Here is a 22,815-nt window from a genome sequence, read left to right as displayed (position 1 = left end):
TTGTTTAGCCGTACGTGCATTCATCTCACTTATTAGTTATAATTATCAAGGCTTACTTCTAGATCGAAAAGCCATTTTTTGAGATATCATGTTCTGACCAAATACCACAGATTTGTCATGTTCAATATTTTGCCGTGGAAAATTTTTTAATCCATTGCGATTTGCAATAGTGCTCATTTTACGGCCATTAGCAATTTTTCAGTGATTTTAGACATGATTGGTGATTTCTCTCACTTTCGGCATCACATTTGGCTATAATTAGCAACTTCCCGTATATTTCTAAGGAAAATATAGCGTCGGCCTAGGTCTTTCTGACGTGCTTGGAGGCATACATTTAGCATCTGAGTAATGAACACGAAGCAATGATTGATACACTGACGGAATCGTATAAGACTGCATTTTTTGTGTTTGTCTTTTGCTGTGTAGTGGGAAAACGGAAGAGAGACATTGAAATTATTTATTCTCTTCCGCATCATCGCTGAAACAAACATCAATGCGATTCATAACGTCCAGCAATTCACAACATTTAAACACCGAACAGAGAATCACCAAAGTTTCTGGACCTGGATCACAGATTAGTTGTCAAGTTGTTGCCGATTACGCTGCGGTCCAATCTACTGCTCGTAGTCCTAAGGTGTTCCGTGACTGTTCTCTCTTCATCAACTCTTTTCTCACCTTCTAAGCATTTGCTGAACGGTCCGAAAGTGTCTTTGAAGGCTTGCTGGAACTTATGAGACATTACCTGGTAGAGGATGGGGTTGATGGTCGCGCTCATGTAGTAGGAGAATCCGGAGATGTTGTTGAGCGCCACGTATAAGGCCGTGACAATAGGTGTCGGATCCGTCATGTATATCGCCATCAGTCTCTGGGCGTGGAAGGGGCTCCAACACAGGAAAAACGAGGCGACCACTGCAACTGGAAGACATTTTGAAATCAAAAGCAAATAACAAAATATACAAGATATCCAGTTATTCGTTATCAGAATAGTTAGTTTGAAACGGGGCATCATTTTTAATTTTTAAAAAAAAATGAGAGTCATGTATAAAATAATTCCGGAGACAAATAATTTGAATAACTTGATTTTTCATCTAACATTGATGGAAATCGCAAGAAAATGATATTTCTCATTTGGTATTACTTTTCCTGAGGCATAAAGCTTCACGGCAATGATGCATTTCCTGGTTCAAAACATACCAAAATTCATAAATTTTAACATTTTACAGCTCGAATAATTTCTGTCGAAGGAAAATTGAATTTTTTTTTGAATATGGGGAATTTTATACAGTGTATTTTTACTTTTTCACCTTCGAATGCTAAGTTCACTGCTTTTTGAGAAAAAAAAATCATCATATAATCCGCATATGATGCAAATTTCAGTAACTATCTAAGGCAGAGGTCTTTAACCTTTTTCTAGTCGCGAGCACTGCCTGTACCCAAAAGAAGAGCACCCTTACGGAAAGTTTAGCATACGAGTACATGAAATCAGGATAATTTTTTAATCCCTGATTATAATTTGCACAAGGTGTTTAATCGGGAAGTTCATTAAATGCTCGCGAGCACGAAATCAAACACGGGCATGGAGCACTATGAGTGCTTCAGGAAGCACCGTGGTGCTCGGGAGCAATGGGTTGAAGATGTATGATCTGAGGAATCTCATAGGAGTAAAAGAGGCTTTTCGAACACAATTTTGCACAGGGGACATTCAAGTATTACGTCAGCATCGATGAGGAGGGGGGGGGGGTTTCCGATTTGCTGACTTTTTATGACGGGGAGGGGGTGTTTGGATAATGCTTACGTCATCAACCAACCTTTATGAAAATATGAAATTTTTTACTGGCATCTTGCTCGGTGCGCAAAAATGAGAAGAACCTTTCGATAGTTTGTGGGCACTTGAAGTAACATTCCCCCCATTAATAAGTGCCCTACAGATCCACTTTAGTGATCTGTAAATGTTTCGCGGATCCAAGTGATCTGGAAATGTGTCCGGGCCGCTTTAGTGCTCTGGAACTGTGCCACGCATCACTCAAGTGATTCGTAATTATATGCCGCGAATCACTTAAACAAACTTAGAATGTGCCGCGGGTAACTTGAGTGATGTAGAACGGCACTGGGGGCCACTTAAGTGCTCTAAAACTCTAAAACTACGTCACATGTCACTCAAGGGATCTCTAAAGGTGTCATGGATCACTTAAGTGTTCTGGAACTGCCCCCGGATCATTTAAGTGATCTGAAAATGTGGCACGGGGCGCTTAAATGCTCCCGGGAATTGTACCACGGGACACTTAAGCGATCTGTAAAAATGTGCCGCTCAGTTCATTTTTACAAAATTAGGCTTCAGGAGGGCAGGCCGTATCAGATAACCCCCAGGGCCATATTTGGTCCATGGGCCTTTATGCGATTTATCATTACATGGTTTAGAGGGTGGGTCGCAATGAATTTATTAAAGATAAATTTTGAGTTCACAGCCTTCAAATAACATTGAAATTAACAGAAATTGATTGTAATAACATGTAAAGGTATTTTCTTCCGAAATTTCGATTAAAAAAATATTTTTTTGCATTAAAAACGTACATTTTCGATGATCCAACCAATATGCGTTAGGATTCAGAGCTGATGACGAAATTTGGATGACAAGGGGGGGATGTCAGAGTTTCGCTGACTTTTGCTGACGAGGGGGTCAAAAATGGCTAAAGATTTGCTTACATAATACTTGAACGGCCCCAGAAAAAAAATTTTGATTTTTCCCCACAGGCATATTTACTCCATTTAAAAGTCTTATTAACTACTATTTACAAGTTTGTTTTTCTTCATATAGTTCAATACAGTAGTGGATACGATTTTTTTTTTTTTTTCAAGCCGAGCACAACTCAGGTCTATCGCCATGGGCAATTTACTACCTAGTGAGTTGTGCCGGAAGTGTAAGTATGTGTGCCTAACAGTCTGAGTGCGTATCTAGTGTTGTGTATGGTTTTTCAGTGCTGCCATCTATATCTCAGAAGTGAAGTGTAATGACTGAATATTTGTAGGACTGTTGCTCTCTGTGGCAACAGTCCTACAAATATTCAGTCATTACACTTTACTTCTGAGATGTAGATGGCATAGATAGCATAGATGGCATATAGATAGATTCTGAGATATAGTGGATACGATTTGTAAGTACTAATAGCACTGATATATAGAAAATTAAATTCATTATTATTTTTTTTCAAATATATTTCATTGGACTTGACTGCGGATGGCCATGAATTCACTGACATTTGAAACATTTTATCAGTGAAAATTTCCTCTAAAGCCGGGATTACACTATAAAAGTTTGATAAAAGTACTTTCATGAAACTTGAAAAATACCACCAATAAGATTATTGGTTACATTCTAGAAAATGCAACTAAAATTATCTTATTGGTAGCATTTTTCAAGTTTTATAAAAAGACTTTTATGGAACTTTTATAGTGTAATCCCGGCCTAACAGTTAAGAAGTTAGCTACTACTACTGAACCACACATGCACCTTGTCCATATTCCTCTGCGGAACTTCTAACGAATTGGTAAGTGTTGGAATGTGTGTGTATGTGTATTGGACCTGACGTGAAGTTTGTTTCTATGTAATGCTTGTTGTGTGTAGTGCTTCCATCTGCCATCAATTCTTCTAACTATGAGTGAAGTGTAATGATTGAATAGTTGTTTTGCTGTAGGCCTGTCGCTTTCTGTGGCGAGACTTTTTAACGGGGAGATCAGCTCGCATTTGCGCATACAAAAAATTCAATACTTTGTTGACAGACAAAAAAAACAGTCATAAACAGAAGAAAAGAAATTGCGGATTTGCAATTAACTAAGGAAGAGACTATCGGCAAAAAAGAGTAACGAATGGAAGAAATAACTTTCGAATCGGAGCAAAATGTATTAAACCGTGTTTATCGACTGTGTATCATTGATAAATCTAAACTCATGAAGGGCTACGTGAATTAGGCGAAATTTTTTGTGGACCAGCGGGTGAAGAACACTAAAATCAAACACAACACAACATACGCACTCAGACTGTTAAGTACACACACAGTTACACTTCCGACACAACTCACTAGGTAGTAAATCGCCCATAGATAGTGTTAGACCTGAGTTGTGCTCGGTTTGAAAGAAAGAAAGGTTGAAAAGAACACTAGGGTATAGCATATTTTCTCAAACTATGCTCCTGGGGTATAGTCCATGTAAAAAAGTACTCAATGTCCGTGAGTACTTTTTAAGCGGTCCGGCTGATTATTTTCATTTAGTACCACTACATGTATAAGACACTTTGTTCTGCAAAATTGTAATTTATTACTTCATTATATTAATTTTATATACAAATTTAAAAAAAAAAAAAAAAACTTATAATTTTCGGATTTTATGAGGAGGGGGAGCTCGAAATTGACCTTCACTACCAGACGTAGGCGAAACATTTACTTTCCACTACCAGAAGGGCCACGACATCAAAGTTTGGGAAACACTGGTCTATATCACGATCGATTTCAGAAGATAAGTAACTGTTCAAGCTATACCTCAATAACTTGGTGACGAGATTGAAAATAAAAATCCTTATATGTTTATAATTTAAATGTTTATAAATGCGTCACCAGTGTTACCTACACTAAATGGTGGAAACCTCAGGTCAGTTTGAAGTCTAGAATAAGAGGAATGATCGTGGGTCCCTCCCTGTTCACGTAGTTAACAGATAACTTCCTGGTTGTATTTGAAGGTAACACACAGAAGCGCAATTACTTTCTTATGGTCGTATTCACCGACACAGTTTAAACTACAATCGTAAGTGAAAGGAGGTGATATCGAAACGGATTTGTTAAATTCAGGATTATAACCAATCCGTCTCGATCTCTAATCCTTTATCCTGCGATTGTAGCTTAAACTGCGCCTGTGAATACGGCCGTTAGAAATAAGCAGCAGAAGAACATAGGTAATAAATCGTTTATTTAAGCCCCGTTCACATGTGCAAATATTGCGGTACCATTGGGAGTTCTAGCACCCGCTTCACGACATTTGTCTTTCGTAAGGAAAGAAATGAAGAGCAGTCATTGGTGTGAAAATTCTTGAAGCGGGTTTTAAACCCGCTTTTTCTATTTCCTATGTGAATGGGGCTTTAGAGTAGTGTTTTCGAAAGTAGGCAATATCGCCCGCTGGGCGTTATTGTTCTGTATACCATCACTTTCGCGTTTACATTAAAATGATTTCAGTGAATACCGACACATCTACCTTCAAAAATCAAAGTCACTGTTTTTTTTTTTTCGTGCACTTTTTAGATTTTCACCTACTCTCACCATTTGCCACATAAGCCCCGTTCACATGTACAATAAAACATCCCGGGAAGTTAAACAAGACTTAATTTAGACTTAACTAGTTAGACTGTTAACTTAAACAAGATTGCAGCATGGGCAAATGAATGGAGCATGACGTTTAGCGTTGATAAGTGGTGCATGGTCGCTCATTTTGGTTCGAACAACCCACGGTTCTCTTACGAGTTGAATGGTGTCACTATCCCGGATGCAACTAGAGTCACCGATTTGGGAGTTCTCATTGACGAGCGACTTAGGTTTTCTGAACATTGTTCAGCGGTGGTCAAAGAAGCGAATAGAATGCTTGGTCTCATTTTTAAAAAGGTCTCTTTGCGTTCTCCTAAAGTCATTCTTCCGCTTTTTCGAGGCTTAGTTCGTCCTGGACTGGAGTATGCTGTAAGGTTTTGGGGACCATACCTACAGAGGGACATAGACTTGGTTGAAGGGGTGCAGAGAAGAGCTACGCGTGTCCTTATTGGCACACAGGGCTTGAGTTATGAAGAGAGACTTCATTCTTTGAATATGTTTACATTGGATGAACGCAGGTGTCGAGGAGATATGATCGAAGTGTTCAATATTTTCAATGGGATGGATAGGATGGACCATGAACTTTTAGTACACCGCCAATCGACTGCTTTTACAAGGGGACACCAGTATCGATTGGTGAGGGACAATGCAAGGTTATGGTGTCGCAGGGAATTTTTCTCTAATAGGGGTGTTAATAAATGGAATAGCTTACCCCCGGAGGTAGTAAATTGTAACGCAATTGACACGTTTAAAAAGAAATACGATAAACATGTTGGGGTGAATCGAGAAGCTATCCATACTTAGAATAAGACAACCATAAGTATTCTTTATGGGCATTGTATGGTATTTTATCATGTGTATATATTGTTTGTAATTTGTGTTAATTGCATTTTTGATTGGGTTGCTGTATTTTTGAAGCGTATGACATCCATATTTTTGTGGGCATCTTTTTATCAGCCGCCTCGTTGGGCATTTTGCCTGTTGTGGCGTTATATTTGTATTTGTATTTGTATAAGTTCCCGGTAACGGAGATTTTCGCTACAAACCATTCACATGGTGTTTAGTTTATGCCGGTAATCCCCTTCTTCTTTCCGGAAGTCGTTACGTGGGTTGAACGGAAGTGGTTGATTCAAGATGGCTGACGAAGGAGCTTACAGTAGTTTTCGCGGCGCAAAGTATTATGGGAGAGAAGATCGGTGTCGACCACCAATCCACCCCGAGAAAGACGGGCTTTTTTTATGAGCTTCTCTCCCACCTTTTTCTTCCATACGAGGGGAGAAAAGTTGTCATGCCGGTAATTATCACCAAAGCGACCCCAATCTTGCACATGTGAACGGGACTATAAATGTAAGTAGTATTCACCAATCCTTAGTAGCGAGTTGCATTCCTTGTGGTTAAATGGCAGAATTCAAGCGCTCACTTGTGCATTATAAGGAACATTTCATAAAAAATCTGTTCCGATTCAGTTTCACGTTCAAAAATAAGCATTGTTGTTACAGCAATAAATAGGGCACCGGTTATTAACGCGTAATCTGGTCCAACACCGAAATTCCCCTCATTAAAATCTCTATGACGGAAGAAAAATAACAAGCCTCTCTCTCTCTCTCTCACGCAGTCAGAACGTTTATCCTGAAATCCCAAACAAAACTAATCCGATTCTGTCCATGTCACTACGTAGAAGAGTTAATCCCAGCTCTCTCTGCACCAAATGTGATAGAGATAACATCTTGTTAGGGTTTACTAGTCTGCGTGAGGGTCATCGGTATGATGACCATCACGCGGGAAATATCCGGAATATTCACTTTGTTGTACCGGAATATCCTGGATATGGTTAACACGAAAAAGTTTCCAGGATATACGGGATTCTTGAGCTAGTTTTCTTCGCGCAGCGTGGCATGTAACATTAATGTTTACAAAATGTGTTAATGGACAAGGAATTATCCAACGGTTCATGTATTTAGATTTTAAAAAAACAATTGTGTGTAAAAAAAAATTGAAATTTATCGACATCAGTATAAGAAAATATTCTTTGAAAATGTCGTTGCCCAAAGTGATTTTCGATTTCTCAAATTTCTATCCACAATTCGGTTGATATCTTCATTGAAAACGGAAATGAAGGCCTCCTAGAGAGAGAGAATTTTTCCACTTCGAGGCCTCTTTGAAAAAGTCAAATTGCGTCTGGCATCAGCCCTATCGCGATCAACAAATATTTCCAAGTTACCTGCGCAAGTGTTTTTCAAACTTTTTGATGTTACGGCTCCACCTGTAACGAATTTCAATACATTTTTTTTTCAAATATAATAATTTACTTACCGTAAAAATTAGTGGCAAATTACAAATTTACAGCACTAAATGTGTGCATTTATGAAATGGAAGTAAATGAAGATGATACGGGGAAACCCCTCTCTCTCCTACCACCAAGTGTGTGTGTGTGTGCGCGTGCGTATATATCCATTGTTGAAAAACACTATTTCCTTATCTCTTCAACCATGTACACACACACACACGGTCCAGGCTCTATATCAGTGATTCCCAACGTCGGCGTTAACGTCCCCTTGGGGCGATGGAAAGTTTCAGGGAGGCGGTAGAAGCTACGAGTATAACATAGGATTCTATGGGTTAGATTGCGATGGGGGGCGATGGGACAAAAAGATTTCTGAAGAAGGGGACGATGGGACAAAAAATTTGGAAATTACATATGCTCTATCATATAGTTTCCCAACTTTTTTTCCCCCATCGCCCCCTTATTCAGAAATTTTTTTCTCTCATCACCCCCCAACGCAATCCAACCCATAGGATCCTATGTTATACCCGTAGCTTCTACCGCTCCCAGTTGGGAATCACTGCTCTATATCTCTCATCGCCCCTACTTCTTCAGAACATTTTTTTCTCCCAGTGCCCCCAACGCAATCTAACCCATAGAATTCTGTGCTATACCCGTAGTTTCTACCGCCCCCATGGAATACGTCGACTGGTGTCACTTTCAGTCGATATCACGGACAAGCTTCAATTCTACATGCAAAAATTTCTTAGGAACATAAATTAGTAAATAACCGCAGAATAGGAAAATTTCCCGTTCCCGCGAACGTGATAGGAATTTACAGCTACTTTGTGATCGAAAATTTTTAAAAAATATTTGAAAACTCATAAGATATTACTTTGAATATACATTGACCGGTAATTGCTAACAACAAAATGTATGATTATGTGATTATTTTATAATTTCTGAATAGATAGAGAAATTGAGTGTTAGAAAAAATGATCAAAAAGACATCTCCGTTCTCTAAAAAAAGAGTACTTTTTTTTTCTATCGAAATAGTTACATGTTTTATCGAAAGGTGACGTGGTGAAGTTCCTGGAATTTCTGCCTGTTTCTATTTATGCAGATGTGTCTCAGAACGCATTGCTTTCACCTTACACGGCTGAAGCGCCACTTGTCGATGTAATAAACTTTGGGCAATGAACTTTTTCATTATTAGAAAAAAAATAATATGCATATTTTTCTGCACATTTTTTTGAATACGAATCTTTAAATGATTCATTCTTTACCTTTTTCGGTGACTTGTAGATTACCCTGTGCAAGTGTGTGCGCACAGTATCCGATAGATATTATTGAGGTGCAAAAGTAATGTTCAAATCATACTATACCTAGCATTTTCAAGATAGTTATCCGACTCCTATTCCTACTCTTGGAGTTGACGGCGCTTTCCACCTTGGATTGCAATTCGCACAGATCAGTCGCCTTACGGAGCTTCAGCCCAATCCGAACGTACAGGGCGGATATGACTAACATCGGGGCTCCGAAGAATACGACCGTGGAAACGGCGAAAGCATGAGACTGCATGTGTTTTACTGCACAGAACGACGCATCCGGCAGCACTTCGCCGGACGGTAGCCTTTGGTAGATGATACCGAATTGCATGGCCAACGGTATAGCGCACAGCGCCGCGATTATCCAGATCAGAACCATCGTCTTGACGGCCCTGGATAGCTTGGACATCGTGTGTGCCTTCAGGGGATGACATATAGCCACATATCGCTCCACCGTGAAAGCAGTTATGGTCAGTATCGAAGCGTTCGTCGAGGTTTCGGCGGTAAATCCACGGAGAACGCAGAACACTTCGCCGAACATGTAGGGCGAAGGAACCCACAGCTGATACATCTCTTGAGGAACGCCCATGATCAATAACAACAGGTCACTCACAGCGAGGCTGAATAGATAATAATTCGTGGCCGTATGCATGTATCGGTTCCGGAATATCACAGTGCACGTGCACATGTTTCCGATCACACCAGTGACAAGCAGCACACCGTATAATAATGTCATCAGCACAACCGTCGCGAGGCCACTGCGCTGCACGCCGATGTCACCGTGTCCACCGAGCATGAAATCCAGTATGTCCAGAGACACGTTGGCGTACAAGGAGACATTCTCGATGAACGACAAGCCATCGATGTCATACGATTCCTCCATTGTTTTTGTGTATTCCGACTTAGATATGCTTTCTTCCCCTAATATAAATGGCGTATCCGTTATAGATCATCGTTCACTTTGGTCCAGCAAAATATTTCCTGTCGGCTTTTTTGGACTTGTCCTCAAAAATTTTGCTTTTGTGTGATTTTTTCGGATCGTCTCATTTCAGGGAAGGACGCATAATTTCAGGCGAAGGCGACCGACACCTGCATGAGAAAGCGTCAAATTATCACATTTGCCACAATATGCAATTTATACAAATTAAAAACATTTTACAGTTTTTCTTGCAATAATTCGTTTCTGACTTAATGTACTAGGCATTTTGGAAAAGGGCACGTCTCGTTGGACACGCAAAATCTTTCCATAAGACGGCATTTTTTTCTTCCGATTATAAAAATAAATGTTTTCATTTTTTTCCCTTCATTCACACAACCAGCGCCGCCCATACCACAGACGCGGGACCCAATCCGAAAACTATAGCAGACCAGGGGCGTCTTGAAAATTTAGAGGTCCCAAAAATGTTTAAACAGTAGAGCGCCCAGGGGCTGACTCATGCACCATCTTTGAACAAAATAGTGTCGTCAGTATTATCATTATAGTCGATATAGATATTCTCTATCCTGATCTTTTTTTTCCAACGACTATTCAGGTCATTTGAAGCGGATCACCAGTATATTTTTCAAAGATGTAGGACGATTTTCTTTATAGAATTGCCTTAGGGGCAGTCCAAATATTACGTAAGCAAATTTTTTGCCATTTTTGACCCCCCCCCCCCCCCTTGTCAGCAAAATTTCGTCATCAGCTCTGGCCCTCTGAATCCTAACTCATATTTTCATAAAGGGTGGTTGATGACGTAAGCATTATCCAAACCCCCCTCCCCCCCCTTGTCATCAAAAGTCAGCAAATCGGAAACCCCCTCCCCCCCCCCCCATCGATGATGACGTAATACTTGAACGGCCCCTTATGAAACGTCAGAGTAGGGTGTTTGGAAACCTAAGATGATTTATCCACAATGCTTCTGCAAAGTGTTGCATCAGTATTTTCTTATACAACCGGTATTTCAGTTGCTTTGGGTTGGAGCCTTGAAACCCCTAGACTGACTTCAGGCGCATAAAAAGAGGAGCAGATTCTTAGCCCTCTATCTTTGAACAAGAAACTGATTTCGCCTCCCCAAGTGGCGTATAATCGTTGAAAAAGTAGGATAGAGAAACGTTTATTAGAAGATACTTCTCTCTCTCTTAACGATCACCGAGTGAAAAATCCTCTTGACTTAAATTCCCAAGGCATCGTAAACAAATGCGTTTGCAATTTAATCTGCATCCATTTTCGTTATATAGAGATGATCAAAGTCTGCGACATGTTTTAAGTTGAGTTTCCGTGGATCACATTCTTCTCAACTACTTAAGGGGGTTGGTGCACGCAAATTTTCCAAGAAACACATTTCAGAATTTTTCAAATCCTATGAAATTTTGTGCGTATAACTGTGTTCAAAGTTTTGTTCTACCTGTACCATCATCCGATTTAAAAAAATCATAACTATTCAACTTTTAATTCGTTTTGATCGAATAATGTAAGTTAGAAAGAGGGGAATCTCGAGTTTCACGAATTTGCCGACAGGCAGCGCTAACGCTCTTCCTTCGACCGCCACTTCAGTGTTTGTCAAGATGGCGACTGCACAACAGAAATCGTTTTGTGTCCTAAGTTTCGCGAAGTGCGAGTCCGTACCAACTATTCATCGTGCTTTTCGTCGACAATACCCTGGTATTGAACGTCCTACCGCTCAGAGCATTAGGCGATGGTATAAATAATTCCGAGACACGGGTTGCCCGAGTAAAAGGAAATCCCCTGGCCGTCCCCGCATGTCAGACGATAATGTGAAGCGCATCCGACAGCGTTTCGCACGTAGTCCACAGAAATCCACTCGCAGTGGATGCAAACATGCTCGCAAAAGTTTGGAACGAATTTGACTACCGTATAGACGTATGCGGTACATCCCAAGGTGGACATATTGAGCGCCTTTAATTTGGTTTGTAAAAAAACTTTATAATTAGCCACGTAATATAAAATTTATACGCATTGCAAATCGGGTGATTCTTTTTGAAACACCCTGTATATGCTAATGTTTTCCATTAAAATGCTCTTTTGTCAAAACTAAGTTTTTTGTTAGATAAGTAACATCGTCCTGAACATCACACATTCAAATATCTTGAAACTTTGTGTGTTTGTCAACACTATGGGGCTACATACTTTAACACAATGGGTTTTTATTAAAATTATTTTAAAAAATTTTGGTGATTTTTGAAAAATTTTCATATTGTTGGAGTTAAAATTCGAGAAAAAAAATAACCAGCAATTAAAATCCAAAATGCTCGAGATAAATTGTATAAAAATATCATGTCCATAGCATTTGAGAAAAAAAATTGAGTGCCTAAAGTTAATTGAAAGCTTTTAAATGTTCCTTGAAGGATGAAGATTTTTCCATAGGAAAGAATGGGAAGCCAATCCCCTAAATGCTTTGAATAAACTAGGAAATGAAGAAAATATCTATAATTGGAAGGAAACAATCACAGAAGAAATTAAGTAAGAGTATTATTCGTGGAACGAATTTCGCCATCCATCGTATTCTAATTAGAAGATGCTGAATTGTTCTGATGAGAAGAGACAAAATATCTGACAAAATTTAAGGTTTCGTTTTCCACTCTAACCGTTTTCAATCTCAGCTGTTTTCCCCTATTTCCATTCGATATAACGAATTTGAACTTCGCCATGAAGAGATTTATCAAGAGATCGATTTTTTAATCGATCGATCCATTGGAGTGATAGGAAAAAAGGGATTAGCCTGAGATACGACTTTTTTCCTATTTCTTTTTTTATAAATACTTCACTACAGTGAAATTCCGTTATAACAAACTTCAGGAGATCAAAAATCTGATTCATTATATCGTTGGGCCTAATGAGAACGTCGTATGGGAACGGAATCAAACATTTCTTTCGTTATATCCGGACGATCGTTATAAGCCAGAGTTGCTAGCTATAGTAGTTTTCGACTGCTCAACGGAACGAATTTACGTGAAGGCTTGACCAGAGCGTCCATGAGTCCATATTCATCAGAGTCAATCTCGGATGAGCAGCTAGCCTTTTACATGATCATGAGAATCGTTACGTTTTATAAGTAAAATTAATAGACCAGTATAATATACAATCGAACCCCCCTATAGTGAATCTGGCATATAACGAACAAAATTTTCGGTCACATCTTATAAGATGTTATCCTTTCTTGGATCAAATACTGCGAACTAAATTTTCGATTTTTATTATCGGTTTATTATAACGACCAGTAATGATATAGTTCGGGGATACATTTATTGTTTTCCACCTATTAGGGTCAAATAAGACATCCACCCTCTTTTTTTCCTTTTTGATTTCTACAATAAATTAAATATCTTTGATAATACAGTAAAACCTTCCAACAACGGCCACTAACGGGACCGTGAAAATGTGGCCGCTATTGGGAGAGGGTAGCTTTTATTTCTGGAAGAAAAAACACACTAAAATTTGCGATCTATGTATATATAGCACAGATGTGAAATGACAATCCATTCTGTAACTGATTACGATACATTAGTTTGTATGATTATATTGATAATATTATAATAAATGATTAATCGATCTACTTAATCGTACTATTATGCCATCCTAAAATTCCGGCTTATGGTGCTCGGGTAGAACACAACAAACGAAAAAAACTGATATGGATCAAGACGGTGTACCAGCAACAACAAATACAGTCGATTTCCGTTATAACGAATACCGTTATAGCGAAAAAACTTGTTTTAACGAACACTTTTCTAATCCCCCAGATAAGTTTACGTAGGAAGATTTTTAAATAACCTAGAATTCCTATATAACGAAATTTCGTTATAACGAAGTGATTTCTACGGTCTCTTGGAGTTCGTTATAACGGGATTCTACTGTAGTTCCTTGATCACACAGGCCAATCCGAAAGCTGAAGACATAGGCGCTGACATATATTCTTGTTAAAAAAGAAAGATTGACACGTTCCTCTCAAAAAAATTAATACCCTGGACATTTCTATTCCTATTTGCGAACAGCATTTTTTTTAGACGGAACCATCCCTTAGAACAGTGTTTCTTAACCTTTTTCAGCTCGTGGCCCCCTATGGATCATCACATTTTTTTCCCACAACCAACAGTGAGACACTTTCTATTTTTTTATTACGAATGAAATTGTAATAAGTCAAATCAATCTCTTGAATCCTGGCTAGGCAAATGGTCAAACGATGGGTTATCATCTCACCCAGGAGTCAAATTATATGGTCGGTTATTAAATTATAAAAAACGGTCTGTGTAAATCCAACGAACCTGCACGACAAATCCACCCTCCCAACACGTCAACCGTTGCTCTGGCAGCCCTCTATACTTAGCTACTACTACTACTATACCACACATGTACCACGTCCATATTCCTCTGCGGAACCTCTAACGAATTGGTACATGCGGGAATGTGTGTGTACGTGTAGTGAAACCTGACGTGAAGTTTGTTTCTGTGTAATGCTTGTTATGTGTAGTGCTGCCATCTGCCACCAGTTTTTCTAACTATGAGTGATCTATACTTAGCTGGTAACAGCTTTCATATGAAAATCATAGTGCCAGATCCCATATAGAGCAGTCCCCCTGCCTCCATTATAGACATGAGGACCCGGGTCATGCCCGCATATACCCAAGGGTTAAGATGCCCCTGGTTCTATGGACGGATCTGATGGATTCTGAAAGTAGTAATATTTTTCAACCAGGTGTGTCACTTTTAAAGCTTTTTTTCTCTTCACAGCTCTCTATGACTTCCTTCACCACCTGTCGTGGATCACCCTTCTTCTGATTTTCTCCCGTGGACCCCTGGAATATCCCAGGACCACAAGGGGGTCATATGGCCCCAGGTTGAGAACCACTGCCTTAGAGCATAGTTCCCCAACCTTTTTTGCCTCATCTCGTCCCCTTCTTCACAAATTTTTCTCTCTCATCGCCCCCCCCCCGACACAATCTAATCCATAGGATCCTATGTTATAGCTGTAGCTTCTACCGCCCTCTGGAACATTCCATCGCCCCCCAGGAGGCGTAAACGCACACGTTGGGAATCACTGCGTTAGAGTAAGGAGGGCTGAATAAACGAAGGATTTCTAGAAATCGGATAACTTGCCTATCCCCGTAGTGATTAGAATGCTGACAACATGTCTCTTCTGTTATCCCCCTATATTATCTCTTCATGTTTTTTTCCTCTCCAGTGTTTCAACATACCCATCTAGCACTTGTACTCAGGAAAATAAAGCATAAGTAATGATCCCCCCCCCCCATAAAGTTTGAGGAGTGGGGAAGATCCCCTTAAAGAATCAGCTTATAAATTATTTTTTCTTATCCGATATGCGTATTTTTTCCCGACTCCATGCCTAAAGTTGCCGTTGTTCGGGGGGTTTCTTCTAGTGTTAAGTCTATGGGACGCGTTTGATTCTAAAAAATGTGGCTGTTATTCGGAGGTGGACGTTAGCGGAGGTTTTACTGTACAAGTAGGAGAAAAAAACAAATGTCAAATGGCCAATAAACACATCTTCTAAATTCCTCAATTCAATCAATTCGTTTTTTTCCCCCTGCGGCAGCTGTTTTCAACCGGTGCTCCGTGGAGCCCTTGGGGCTCCGTGTGCACTTTCAAGGGGGCTTCGCGGCCACTCGAGGATAATAAAATAAATTAATAAATTTGATGAACAAACAAAAAAAAAGAGGCCTAAAGGGGTACCCTATATAAATAATATACTAAAAAGGGCTCCTCGAGTTAATAGGGCTCCGACCGCGAGTCAGAAAAGGTTGAGATCCGCTGCCCTACGGAATTATTTTAATGATAAAATTTCGGTATCGAGATCATGAAGAGAAGAATGCAGAAGAGAAGAAGACTGCAGAAATTTCTGCAGTCGTTTAACAAAATAGGCATCACCTTAGCCAACGGAACTTGGCGTGACATTCGATCTGATCTGGTTCAAATGTCTTTTTAAATCCGTGAAATTCCTCGCCTTCTGTGAGTAAATTTCTTTCTTTAAGCCGATTTGAAATTTAAATTGACAAACTTCATTTCAAAAGCGTTGATTGCAATATTGATTGGTCTGAGCTCACAAAAGGCCTTCGGAAACGTGTTTTTATCAGTGTGTGTGCGTGTACCTTTCCAAACAATTTCGTTAGTAGGAGTTGATTGGATTATTAATTTCAACTTATATGAATGAATATTTCGAACAAGTTATGCGTGATATGGTTCATTTATTCAATTTATTTCATATTCGTTTCTTTTCAACCATATATATTTCAATAAAATCATTTATAGAATTTTAAATAATTCGGTTTGATGCGTGTAACTGTTACTTCACAGCAACGCAGCAGTTTGAAGGGAATTCTGAATGAGCTCGTTTATATTCATGTTAGGATTCATTTAGAGCTGTTGAGCCGGGAGTCAGTTTCAGGTGTTATTAAATTAGAAAATAATGTCGTTGTGCCTGAGTCGAGAAATGGGAAGTAAATAATTAAGTTTGCAATATTTAAACATTTTATGGCTACTCTTTTGTGATTAGCACCTACCCAAGGGCATTCTTGGCCTGATATTAAGAACATTGACGCATTCTCTTGTACAGGCCTCGGCCAACAATATTGTATGAGTAAATAATGATAAATCGACCTCCCTGTACTATGTGGCCCTGACGACCCCTCACGTCTATATACATTCTTTAAAACCAGTAATTCATGCCTACAAAGGATTTTAATTCAGTCTATCGAGTTTCCGTGGTCTGCAAACATCTTTATGGGAATCCTTAATTTATTGTAATTAAATAAGCATATTTTAAATAAATTTAAAGGGTTTACAATAGTAAGAGCAATACCAAAATGTATATTCTTACGAGAAAATCACTTGATACGAATTACTATAAAATTTATGAATTAAAGTACGAATAACATGAAAACTAATCACAGATAATAACAACTATAAGTTATTAATTATAAATTATCGATCGAATTTTCAGGGTATCTATTATACATTCCCATAATAAAAATGTAATATTCTTTAGAAAGTAAACATCATGTGAAAATTTCTCCGGATGGGGGTATACGGTTTCATCCTACTTATATAGACCTATTGAAACTATTATTACTAAACCACACAGACATGCACCTCGTCCATATTCCTCTGCGTAACTTCCAACCAATTAGTACATGTTGAAATATGTGTGTACGTATAGTGAACCTTCCGTAAAGTTTGTTTCTGTGTAAAGCTTGTTATGTGTAGTGCTGCCATCTGCAATCAATTTTTTTTACCATGAGTTTTTCTCAACTCATAGTGAGTGAAGTGTAATGAATGAATAATTATATTGTTGTGGGCCTGTTGCTCTCTGCGACGAGGCTTTTTAACGGGATAGCAATAGGCGTAAAACGGTATAATTATTCATTCATTACACTTCACTCACTATGAGTTAAGAAAAACTCATAATTAAAAAAAAATTGTTTGCAGATGGAAGCGCTACACATAACACGCTTTGCACAGAAACAAACTTCATGGAAGATTCACTATACGTACACACACATTCCAACATGCACCAATTCGTTAAAAGTTCCGCTGAGGAATATGGATGAGGTGCATGCCTGGTTTAGTGGTAGTAGTTTCAATAGGTCTATATCAGTAGGATAAAACCGTGTACATCCCGGAGAAATTTTCACATGATGTTTGAACTATGACCTATTGAAACTATAGACCGAATGACATTCAACATCTATTTATGACTTTTTCCAACATTTTCAAAAAATTTCAAAATTGCCTTCAAAAAGTATTATGGATATCGGAAATATATACTGTTTCTTATCAGATAAATTTGAATAATAACTGCAAATAAAATGCAAACCTTAAAATGTATCAATCTTCTAAATAATGCCGTACATTAAATTTAAAATCTGGCATTGAGATACTTTTTCTCAAAAAATAGTCGAAAAATCAACAAGTGGAAGTAATCTAGAATAATATTATAATTACTTTTCCGTGTGTCTCTTTCCGAATTCCGAGTTATATCTCATCTTGTAGATTTTGATTGGGATGCAAAACTTTCCCGAGAAATTTTGAATTGTGTTCATACGAGAGAGAATGTCTGAGAGCGATGGTCGTTCTCTTAAGAAAGTGTCTTTGGTGAATGAAACAGCAAAACGCGTGTGGGCAGAGAGAGAAGACATATCAGCGACGTTTCTGCCATCTGTAGAGCCTCAAACTAAACTTCAGGATCGATTCCAAAATCGCCCGAAGATAGTGCACCTTTATTTTAGGAAGTCTCTCGCAAAAATGAGAAAGAACAACGTCCAATTTTGAGTGTTCACCCCCATACTCATAACATTGCTATATCTTTGATTTGAGGGTGTATCTTTTCCAATACTTTTGCAGTTGGCGTTGTTTACACAAGGTTTAAGAGGAAAAAAAAGGGTTTTTCTTTTTCTGTCTTTTGGTGTGGTAATATTATGTTATATAAAATAAATATTTCTACTTTTGCTATTGTTTTATAAACATTAAATTTATTGTCAGGAAATCCTATTACTTTTCCGCGAGGAAAATAACGTAACGGTAAAGAAATAATAATATTGACTTTTCGTGGGATTGTATTCAACAAGTTGCGGATATTGAATTCGGAATTGAATATTTGTTTATTCGCGATTATTTACCATTTGCTTTCTATACACATTAAAAATTAAATGTGATCGCTGTCTTCCATACATATATAGAGTTTGTATTACTTTGGTTTATGGCCACCAAGCTGGGGTTCGCGCCTATAAAAAACTAAGTCGATCGATGTAATGGCATGAGAATTAATGCACACATACTTTCAATTATACAAAAAAAAAAAAATTGCTTCTTGAATCTTATGGTGGTATATTGCATTTTGGATACATACGCGTGCGATGTCACTCTCAGCTTCAGCTGTTCATACCAAGACTGGATACGTGAATAAAATAAACTTCTATAAAAATATAATATTGGTTTAGCTTAATAAGAAGCGCCACAATGTCTTTCTATATATCACACACACAACACACACATACGCACGCACGCACCATCGCCAAGAAACCGATTGACTTTGGATAACAAGTGTGAAAATGATATATTATACAAAAAATATTCGGGAATAATATACCAGTTGGAGTATCCCATATAAGTGGGGTCATCGTTTTCTGGTGCTTCATCGACCCAAGTGAGTACGTTTTGCTGGAATGTTTTGATCTCATTTTTTGTTTTATTTCCAGTTAAAATGTGTACTCATTTCAATATTCTTTATAATTGAAAATTTCCACAGTGCCGTATTTTCCTGCGTATAATCCAAGGTGGCATATTATCCGCAGGATTTAAGAAAAAAACCAAAAAAAACCTAACCTTCAAGAATCATCCCATTGGTACGCCAATTAATGAAATTTATTTACGAAACAATAGTATTATTTTACACACGAAACAAAATTTACAGTTCAATCAAAAACCTTCAAATTCAAACTCATCACAATACTCTTCAGGCTGATAACATCATTTTCTGAAGATTGTTCTCAGCGGTAGATAATCCTTAGTTTTTAATGTTTAACCACTTTTTTTAACAGATAATCCACGGGTTATACGGAGGAAAATACGGTAAAAAAGTGTATTAATTTTATAATGAATAAACACATATATATATGTATGTTTATTCATTAAAATTAATTAATTTAAGGGAACATAATTTACGAATAACAGAAATTTCTCCAAAACATTTTGGACCCTCTACTCTGGGTGTGCTTTTCCATCGGTTAAGACACCACTGTATAATATGTACATTAAATCTGTATAAATCTTAGAGCTTTTGAACTCCGACAAGACCAAATGCGTCCCGCTATACATCCTTTACAGATTTCATTCTAATTTTTAAATAGCACAGTATGACTTGATGGCCTACAATGTTTGAAATGTTGAAGGCCCCCTGGTGTAGACAATTCTCGTAATCTTAAGTAACAGTATAATTCATAGCAATATTTAATTTACTTGTTTTATAGAGTTCAAATAATTGATTCGCGATGTTGGATGGGATAGCAACATTCTGGCTTCGTGTAATAATGACATATTATACAAGAGAAATTGTCGTTCGCAAAAAATTATGAAAAAATTTAAGTACATACATCTCACCTAGAAACTCGTGAAAACAACAAAATCAGCGGCAGAATGCAATTATTAAAGCCGCAAAAAATTATTAAAAATGATAACAGTTGTCTACTAATCGCCTCTCGCGCTTCTTGGCGATATCCGTAAAAAAAACGTTTTTCCACTTTCTTTTTTCTTTCTTTCCTCTCTCTAGCTTCTTATTTTGTTTATCTCTTTCTTTGTTTGTGCTGTACCTAATATCGTGTTGTTTGAATGACGCCACTTTAGGGAAGCGGGATTTTTAAATTCATTCTTGGCCTCTATTGATGTAAAAAATTTTAACATTTACTTCTTTTTTTTGAGTGACCCATAATTTTCCGTCATGATTTTCAATAATAACGTTGAAGATTTACTTGTGCTGCTCATATGAATTGCACGGAAAATCATCTTTGAATACGTAAAACACTTCTGTGTAGGAGAGTTTGTGTACAGAAAGTTGCGGATTTTTTTCGAATTGGGCCAATCCCGAAAATCCTCCAAAAGTTTTAAATATTACAGGAAAAAATCAAATCATGATCATCTTATCAAGGATTCAAAATCGTTCAGACAAAGTAGGATATTCTTTGAAAATCTTAGTAATAGCTGTTTGTGGGAGTACTGTATATGTATAATGTATCAGCACTAAAGAGAGCGAAGGAAAAAATGTTTTCATACAAAAAAAACAAGTCTCGGCGGTTTTTTTCGATCGCTGAAAGTTGGACGAGCATTCGGGAAAAAAACGGGATATTTCTTTTTTTCTTGTGTTGGAGGTAAAAGAAAAAAAAGTCTCCTCTTATTTATATACAGTATATATATATATATACTTGATCCTTTAATCCTCTCCTCCGTTTTCTCCAAAGAATCCTCTGAGAATTCACGTCCGGGAACTTCTGACAATGTTTTTCGTTAAATGTTTGTCGGATGTGTGTCTAGGAAAAAACAAAGGGATGAACAATGAAATTCCGTGTTATTAATTGCTATTCCAAGAGATACTTGGAATAGGAAGTTGTCGCCATGCCTTAATGAGAAAGTCACGGAAATTTCTCTTGAGAAAATGTTGAGTTGGGAAAAAAAAACATCCCGAATATTGTTCAATTTAGTTTTAATGTTTCCTCGCTATTTACTTATTATTAGTTAATTGTTGGGGAGAGTCGCACAGATTTACAGGAGTAGCGTTCTGATAACGTCCCGAAGGAATGGAAGCCTGCTAATGTGATTCCGATATTTAAAAAGAGTAGTAGAGAAACCGTGTTCAATAATCGTCCATTGAGCTTGACGTGCTCTCTCACGAAAATTTTGGAAATTAATATCACAAGGCAATTAGTGAAGAGGATGCACGATGATAATGTATTTTCGGAAAATCAGCATGGATTCAGGAAGGGGAAGTCATGTGGCCAACCTCATTTGCTTCTATGATCACGTGGCTAAGGCTTTAGGAAAGGGCAAAAATGTCGATGTTGTTTATCTTGATTTTCAGAAGGCATTCGATCGGGTCCAACATGGTAAACTCTTGAAGCGTTTACACGAGATTGGGGGCAACTTGTTGAATTAGATAAATTCGTAGTTGAGAGATAGGTTACAACGGGTCATGGTGGAGGGGAAATTCTGAATAAAATCGATGGGATTGTTAGAAAATTCGCAAATGTCGTGAAGCTAATGGTTTTGCCGGAGATGCCCTGGACCTCCCCCCTTCTTGAGCTATGAAGAAAATCTTGATTTCTTCTATATGTTTACATTGGAAGAACGCAGGTGTCGGGGAGATAAGATCGAAGTGTTCAAAAATTTCAACGGTATGAATAAGATGGGCCATGAACTATTAATCACTGTCAATCGACTGTTTTCGACTAGGAAAGTCGAAACAGTCGTTTGGTATATCTTCGCATCCACCAGCTGTTAATAACCTTTGTATGGATAGCGCAGAGTGACGTCATCCTCGGATAAGTCGCCATCTGGTGCCATCGTCAGCAATTGTGAGCTAGCTTTGGCCTGAATTGTGCCCGACCGTCCACGAACGGTCCCGTTCAGTGCACGCGAGCTCTAAGGAAAGATTGAGATACTCGTTGCCTCTGTAGTCTAGTGGTTTAGGGGCGTTCACCCGGAAAGTGAAAGGACGTGGGTTCGATTTCCCGCAGGGACAGTTGAATTTTCTCCCCTTCCAAAAAAATATATCTTCGCATCAGCCAGCTGTTAATAATAATATTTGTATTGATGGCGGAGAGTGACGTCATATCCTCTGATTAAAATTTTATACCCTAGACTTCACTTCTTTATAAACGGATTGTTGTAGAAGATCACGGCTTCCGATTGGGGGACAATGATCGTATTACCTGAGCATTTCATGTGAATTTCTGGGATGGTCTAATTTCTTGAAACAAACGTGTATTATAAAATGGAGCGAATATTTAGGCTTTCCCAAATTGTTTGTGTAGTGACCGATCATAAACGATGCTCTGTGACGTCACGATGTCACGTTTTCCCGTTGTAGCGTTTTTCGCCTTGCGATGGATGGTAACCTAGTATGAGCGGGTCCGTTCCGCTCATAAGTATTTGTAATTATTTGAATATAAAGGTAATTAGTTAAAATTGTTAATTTATTTAAATGGTTAATTGTCTAAGGATTATTGTGTGTTTAAAGGATTAATTGTGACTAGGTAACAGGTGTGGTATTGAGACTGTGTTTGGTAACTTGACTTTGGGGTAGTTGTAAAGAACACGTGCAGGGCGGCCACGAGTGATATAAGAATATGTAAGAAAGGAAGAACGTGCTTTAGGCCA

General features: G+C 38.2%; 1 protein-coding gene across 1 annotated transcript; it reads right to left on the bottom strand.

Annotated features, from left to right (window-relative positions):
* Positions 1–443: 443 nt before the first annotated feature.
* LOC149083539 (pyrokinin-1 receptor-like) lies at positions 444–18,020 on the bottom strand. Its single transcript, XM_089235371.1, has 3 exons — positions 17,893–18,020; positions 8,994–10,025; positions 444–915 (listed from the first exon to the last, which is right to left on the bottom strand). The coding sequence occupies exons 2-3, from the start codon at positions 9,817–9,819 to the stop codon at positions 569–571; spliced, it is 1,173 nt and encodes a 390-aa protein (XP_089091497.1). The 5' UTR covers positions 9,820–10,025; positions 17,893–18,020; the 3' UTR covers positions 444–568.
* Between the last annotated feature and the right edge of the window lie 4,795 nt (positions 18,021–22,815).

The sequence above is a fragment of the Pholcus phalangioides genome, unplaced genomic scaffold, assembly GCF_987345545.1.
Source record: "Pholcus phalangioides strain wild (caught in Gottingen) unplaced genomic scaffold, Ppha-v1.0 ptg000008l_1, whole genome shotgun sequence".
In the NCBI taxonomy this organism is placed as follows: domain Eukaryota; kingdom Metazoa; phylum Arthropoda; class Arachnida; order Araneae; family Pholcidae; genus Pholcus; species Pholcus phalangioides.
This window is presented reverse-complemented; position numbering and strand designations above follow the sequence as displayed.